Here is a 7,037-nt window from a genome sequence, read left to right as displayed (position 1 = left end):
AATCTGGTAGTGGCAGGAACGCAGGGGCAGCCGGTGACCTTCCACCGCCAGTGCATCCTTCCCGCAGAGAGGTTTGGGGGAAGTGAATCCCTACACCCAGCCAACATTTCCACTCGCGTTTCCAAAAGATCAGAAAACGGAAAGGACCGGCAGGTCGGCAAACCCCAAGGAAGGACTGCCCAGCAGGTCTGCATCCTTGGAATCTCAGCAGCCGACGACCCCAAATCAAATCGATCGTGGGAAACCCCAGGGAAAGAAGGTTTCTTGCAGCGGGCCGGGATTACTGAGTGCAGGCTGCAGGGAAGTACCGGGGGTGGGGGCCTAGTCGGGAGGACTTTCCAGCCACTCAGCGTTCATCAAAAAGTTCCCTATACATGACCCCCGTGGCTCATCGCAGGGAGTTTCTCTGATGAACTCGGGCTCGGGGTTTAGGCTTCTTTTTCCCCCTAGCAGAGGACGAGGCCAGTTCTCTTTTCTGGTCTGACTGGCTTGGAAATTCCCCGTGCCTGACCCCGCCCCGGAGAAATCCCCAGCCAGCGTTTATAGGGCGCCGCGGCGGCGCTGCCGAGCCCACAACAGTCCGAGCCTGCCGTTCCGCCCGTCCGCCCTCCAGTGACACCGAGAGCAGCCAGCGCGCAGCGCAGCCCGTGGCCAGCGCACCTGGGGAGCAGCGCCCGAGCTTTCACCGCGCCATGTTCCAGCCCGCCGAGCCCGGCCACGAGTGGGCCATGGAGGGCCCTCGGGATGCGCTCAAGAAGGAGCGGCTGCTGGACGACCGCCACGATAGCGGCCTGGACTCCATGAAGGACGAGGAGTACGAGCAGATGGTGAAGGAGCTGCGGGAGATCCGCCTCGAGCCTCAGGAGGCGCCGCGCGGCGCCGAACCCTGGAAGCAGCAGCTCACCGAGGACGGAGACTCGTAAGTGTCGCGGGCTCAGGCTTGGGTGGCGGGGCCGGGTTGGGGCGCCGGGCCTGCAGCCCGGCGAGCGGGGCCCCCGTTGCGGCCGCGGATGGGGCTTTCTGCATCGACCCCGAGGCTGTGCAGAGGTGCACGGCTGCGCGTGGGGACCGGGGATCGGGGCTGGCTCCCGGGGCGGTGGGCCTGCAGCTCGGCCTTGCAGCCGCGCACGCCCCCCCCCCCCCCACCGCGCCGTGCAGGTCCCCTCGGCCGGGGGCGGGGCGGCGGCCGGGACGCGAAGTCCCCGCTTGCATAAGGGGGGCGGGAGTTTCTGCCCCGCTGGCGGGCGCCGCGCGGCCGGGAGGGGAAGTACAGGGCGTTCCGGCCCGGCGGGAGGGCGGGGCGGTCTGGCCGGCGCCCGCCGCGAGGTGGTGGGGGGGAGCCCGGAAAGTCCCTGGGCGCCTGCCAGGAACACTCAGCTCATAATAACCTCGCGGAAAACACCGCGGCCTCGGCCTCCAGAAACCCCGGCCTTGCGCAATCCCCCGCGGGCCGCGCCTTCCTGGGCCCCACGCAGTGCACTCACCAGCCCCGGGGGGGTTTTCCCTCTTTTCCCCGCAGGTTCCTGCACTTGGCCATCATCCATGAAGAGAAGGCACTGACCATGGAAGTAGTCCGCCAAGTAAAGGGAGACCTGGCCTTCCTCAACTTCCAGAACAACCTGCAGCAGGTACGCTGCTTTTCTGGCCTCGGCCCCGTGCCTCTTTGATCCCGTGACGGAGCTCAGTCTAGCACAGATATTCCCAATGATTTCTAAATTAGCAGTCCCTGGGCGTTATTGGCCCCGACCTTTTACACCTGAATCAGCCAACATCCTAGAGAGGAAAGAAAGTTCCCTTGATTTGGTGAGGCCTTGATGAAGCCCCACCTGGGGCCTCTGGCGCCTGTCTGGGAGGAGCAGCACCCACAGCCAGGAGATCAAGGGAACACAGACTGTGGGTTTGATCTATGGCTTATCCTTTCTGTCCATCTTCTGTTTGTAGACTCCACTCCACTTGGCTGTGATCACCAACCAGCCAGAAATTGCTGAGGTACTTCTGGAAGCTGGCTGCGATCCTGAGCTCCGAGACTTTCGAGGAAATACCCCCCTACACCTTGCCTGTGAGCAGGGCTGCCTGGCCAGTGTGGGAGTCCTGACTCAGACCCGCCAGACCCAGCACCTCCACTCCATTCTGCAGGCCACCAACTACAATGGTACGTCTGCCTGCCCCGCCCTTCAGAGGGCAGGTGACCTGAAGTGAAGAAGGGGGAAGTGGACCACCTTAAGGAGTCCAGGCAAGGCTTAAACTCTCAGCATGTGACAGGTTAAAAAAAATGTCTGCCTAAAGGCCTCTGCTGCCTTACTAAGGTCAATTGAGAACCCAGATTCTGGGTTTTTCGAATTCAGAAGAATTTGTCCCTTAAAAGAATAGGTGAGGGTGGAGGGTGTCGCTCAGTAGTAGAGCACATGCTTAGCATACAAAGGGTCCTGGGTTCAATCCCCAGCACTTCCATTAAAAATATATATATAAATAAATAAACCTAATTACCTCCCCCCATTTAAAAAAAGAAAAAAAGAATAGGTGAGAGGTTCTGCTTGAAAAGTGAGGATCAAAACAAGTGGTTATAGTTTCTTACTTTTGGTCCTCTAGGCCACACGTGTCTGCACTTAGCCTCTATCCACGGCTACCTGGGCATCGTGGAGCTGTTGGTGTCCTTGGGTGCTGATGTCAATGCTCAGGTGAGTGCCTCACGCCTGCCTTCGGATGGAGCGCACCAGGCTCCGAGCCGTCTGCAGTCTGAACTCAACGTGCTTTTGTGGCCAGCAGACATCTGAAACTCAATTGTAAGCATCTCAAATTCCTTTTGTTTCAGGAGCCCTGTAACGGCCGAACCGCCCTCCATCTTGCAGTGGACCTGCAGAATCCAGACCTGGTGTCGCTCTTGTTGAAGTGTGGAGCTGATGTCAACAGAGTCACCTACCAGGGCTACTCCCCATACCAGCTCACCTGGGGCCGCCCAAGCACCCGGATACAGCAGCAGCTGGGCCAACTGACACTAGAGAACCTTCAGATGCTGCCAGAGAGCGAGGATGAGGAGAGCTATGACACAGAGTCAGAGTTCACAGAGGACGAGGTGAGTCCCGGTTAACTTGTTCTTCGCTCTGCGGCTGTTCTCCCTCACTCTCTCAGGCCCCTACGCTCCTCCTTATCCCAGGGGTCTCCTCTTTATAGCGAGGCTCTCAAACTCCAGCGTGTGTAAGCAGTATCCCAAGAGTACGTCTTTTTGGCTCTTTTGGAAGGAGAGGATCCTTAAAGGAAAACTCTCTCAGCCCAAGAAGTTCATTTATATTCCGGTTATAGACAATGCAGGCCAAGAATACTTGAGTTCTTTCCAGTAGCAGCTCTCACCATCATCCCAGCACCTTTGGCAAGGTTTGCAAGTTTGACGTGCCTTTTTTTCTCTTTTTAGCTGCCCTATGATGACTGTGTGCTTGGAGGCCAGCGCCTGACGTTATGAGCTTTGGAAACTGTCTAAAAGAACATGGACTTGTATATTTGTACAAAAAGAGAGGTTTATTTTTCTAAAAAAAAAAAGAAAAAGAAAAAAAGGGGGTGCACTTACAACCACACTGCACACTGCTGGCCTGGAACATTTTACTGTGGTGGATTAGCCTTCATTTTGTTACTTTTGTGAACTTTGGAAGGGGGCCAAGAAGGATCATTGGAATTCAGAGAAAACTTCTTTTAAAACGTCACCTTTGTGGGGTTTTTGGGGAAGGTTATCCAAAATTTGATGAAAGGACTACATTAATTTATTGTGCATCTTGGTTGAACGACCACGGATTTAGTGGCTGAGCCCAGTTGTATCCAGTGACACGTAAGGATGAGGTGTGTTGTTAAACCCGTCAGTGGGGTGGGGTTAAAAGTCGCTACCTGTCCAGGTGTGCTCCCCTCCTGTAAATAGTGTACATGGTGTATTTTGTTGGTAATTATTTTGGTACTTCCAAGATGTATATTTATTAAACAGATTTTTACAAACAGAATCATACTGATCATTTTCTTCGGGCTGCTGTGGAACTCCTACCCTGAGAGTCACTTGATCCCCAGGTGGAAGTGGAGGTGGAGAGTCGTGTGGGGGCACTTACCACAGCCAGCCACGGAGCCCTTTCAGAGAGCAGCTTCTCACAGTCTACACCAACCTCCCCGCCCGGCTTTGCAAGCAGCCCCAGAGCCTGGTGTGTAGGAGGGGAGGCTGTTGCAAGCTGATGGGAAACACCAGTTCCAGGCTTGAGGTGGCAGCGAGTTGCCTGGCCTCCAGCTGGAAGGCTCTTCGTTGTTCTTTGCTTTCATCTTCTTGGTTTAAAACTATTCCAGGACCTTACTTCCGCTTTAGGAAAGGATTTTGGCCAAGAGGAGTCTGCTGATTTCACATTTTATAGAGGGGAGAGATCTCACCTATGATACTGGAGGTTCCTGAGGACCTGGGCTCAGGAACAGGACTGCGCTAACATGAGTTAGCAGGTGCCCACCTCTGAGCCTTTGTTTCCTCATTTACAAACTGGGCCTTCTGAAGATTACACAAGACAATCCACGTAAAAAGCACAGCAGTGCCAGGCACAGTGCTAAAGAGAAACACAAGCGTTGCACAACATCCTGTAGTTCACACGGGAAGGAACAAGTCCAGAGAGAATGTCCTGTTCAGGGTCACCTTGCAGGACAGGCAGGTTAACCTTCAAGTGGTTAACATCTTTTAAATGCCAACCACCTCTACATCAGCCTGTTTTGTTAGCAGCTGCAGTATAAAATTAATAAGAAAGGTTGGAAAAGTTTTTTCATCAGCTCAGTCAAATTCTACTGAATGATTCTACAGAAGCAGATGATTTCACAAGAAATCAGTAACTTGTCAAGTTTGGGTTTAGATGCTTTCAAAGTTTTTATCCCTAAAAGACATCGTTAGAAAGAGGAGTAAAGTTCATGGCATCTATGAAATGCAGAAGGGAGTATCAATACAACCGTGTACTTTGGCTTACCCCTGAGAAAACATTACCCTTGCATTATGTTATCCCTTTCCTGACCCACAAATGATGTCAAAGTCAGGTGAATATGATCACCTCCCTCTCAGACCAAAAAGGAGCCAATCCTTAGTGAGTCTTTCATAAAGAGTATCACTGTAGGCTCTACTGTCCAGTCAAAGCCAACTCTGTCCTCCCGCAGCCTCATTCGTCTGGAACTGAGCACTGCGGTGGCCCCTCTACCAGTTTTGTCTTCTCTCAAGGTGCTCCAGGCCCATGACTGAAATTTCTTGTCCATCCCAGAGCACCTGAAGACAGGTGTTCCAAAATATAACACAAATGCCAGTTAGGTTCAGCTCTCTATGCTGATACTAGAAGAGGTAAGACGCCCGAAGAAGAGGGAGGGATATCCACCTCGGATCCCAAAAACAAAGGTTGGAAACTTGGCTCCCAATTTTGGAATGATGTCTCTCTTTCCCCCTGTAATGGTGTTGAATGACGAGGCACCCAGCACTCTAGTTCTGTGCTAGAGGGTTGGTCAAACGGGACAAAGGGATGTGGCCCACTCTTCCTCAGCCTCCTTGGGGACCGGCTTTTGTGTAAAGGCATCACCTTCCAAGCTCACAGCACAGCGGGGACCCTTCTGACTCATTTGGGACCAGCCTCCCACCTTTCCTGGCTTGAGATTTTCTGCTCTTCTGGACACCAACCCTCAGGGTGGATTCCATCGTCTGCGTACATCTAGACTTAACTGGCCCTGGATTCTTCATCTCTGGATTTTCTTCCTGTTTCTCCATCTCTTCTCTTTCTTTTCTTTTTATCTTAAACCTACTTTCTTTCATGCCATTGGTTGGGTGGCTGGAGCCTAAAGAAAAATGTTAGAACTGACACATTCTAATCTATAGAAAGTCTTCCTCAAATTTCTAAGCAAATGAGAACCAAAGTTTTCAAAGAAAACAGTTCAGCAGACCGAGAGTCTCTCATGCACTGTGATTTTTCTCCAAGAAGCTGAAGATCCTGTCAGGACAGGTAGGAGTAAGGGAGCCTTGGGGAAGACGCAGTGACATAAATAAAAGTTACATCAGCAACTTCTTGAATTCAGTTCCTTGATTCCTTCTGTCTGCCTCATCCTCAGGATAAATTTCCTTCATAGGTACGTGTACCAAGTTGCTTCCAGAAGGAAGGGTTTTTCTTTAAAGAGGGAAAAAACTCCCACCTGAGCAATTTGGAGACCTTCACATGGGGCCTGGAAATGCCGAGGCTGGGTTCTTGAGGGTATTTGCATTGAAACTTCAGTTGCTACTGGAAGTGATTAAGTGGTGACAGTTAGAACTGAGTCAGTGAACCGGGTTCTTCCTTCACCCCCCTTCCTCCCGATTTTCATCAGCTTGCCCGAGGTGTAGCTGAAGTTTCATTTGGCAAGAAAAGTCAGAGTGGAACTCCGGTCAGAAACATACCCAAGAAACATTCCCTGACCTCTGGGGCCTGGACAAGACTATCTCAGGTTGTTTCCCCAGTGGAGGGAGCATTACAGAAACTGAGACTGGGTCTCCCGTGTGTGTTCCCCTCCTAGAGGAGTGCTCTCAGTCCCATTCATTCTATCACATGGTGAAGCACCATCATCCTCCAGGGGCTAGAAACACAAAAAGGAACCAGTCATGGCCTCTGCCTCAAAGAGCTCCTTGCTCAGGTGGAGAGGAAGACAAGCTGGTAGAAGACAGGATGGTAAGATGAAGCAGGGGACATGATGTGCGCTCAGATCAGAGGCCCCAGGGAGGAATGCAGTGGGAGAGGGCGATTAAGAGATGACACACTCATTAGCTATTTGTCCCCCAGCCAGTGCTCTCCGTTCTCTTATCCCATGTCCTAAGTGACCAGTGGTCACTTTTTGACAAGCAACAGGAAACAAAGCTGTGCTCAGAACAAAACTAACTTCTGGGCTGGATTAAATTGACCATCCGCTGTTCATTTCTGCACCTCTGTGTGCTCCAAGAGTCCAGAGCTAAGCCTGAAAGCAATTGGCCACTAGTCTGAATTAATGACAAATGATGTGCATGCCTTAGTCCAGAGCTCCTCAAACTCAGT

At 52.3% G+C, this 7,037-nt stretch overlaps 1 protein-coding gene across 1 annotated transcript; it reads left to right on the top strand.

The window, feature by feature from the left end:
- Positions 1–312: 312 nt before the first annotated feature.
- On the top strand, positions 313–3,983 carry NFKBIA (NFKB inhibitor alpha). Its single transcript, XM_010983796.3, has 6 exons — positions 313–919; positions 1,520–1,628; positions 1,942–2,152; positions 2,590–2,678; positions 2,813–3,073; positions 3,410–3,983. The coding sequence occupies exons 1-6, from the start codon at positions 693–695 to the stop codon at positions 3,455–3,457; spliced, it is 945 nt and encodes a 314-aa protein (XP_010982098.2). The 5' UTR covers positions 313–692; the 3' UTR covers positions 3,458–3,983.
- Positions 3,984–7,037: the final 3,054 nt, after the last annotated feature.

The sequence above is a fragment of the Camelus dromedarius genome, chromosome 5 (genome assembly GCF_036321535.1).
Source record: "Camelus dromedarius isolate mCamDro1 chromosome 5, mCamDro1.pat, whole genome shotgun sequence".
Taxonomy (NCBI): domain Eukaryota; kingdom Metazoa; phylum Chordata; class Mammalia; order Artiodactyla; family Camelidae; genus Camelus; species Camelus dromedarius.
This window is presented reverse-complemented; position numbering and strand designations above follow the sequence as displayed.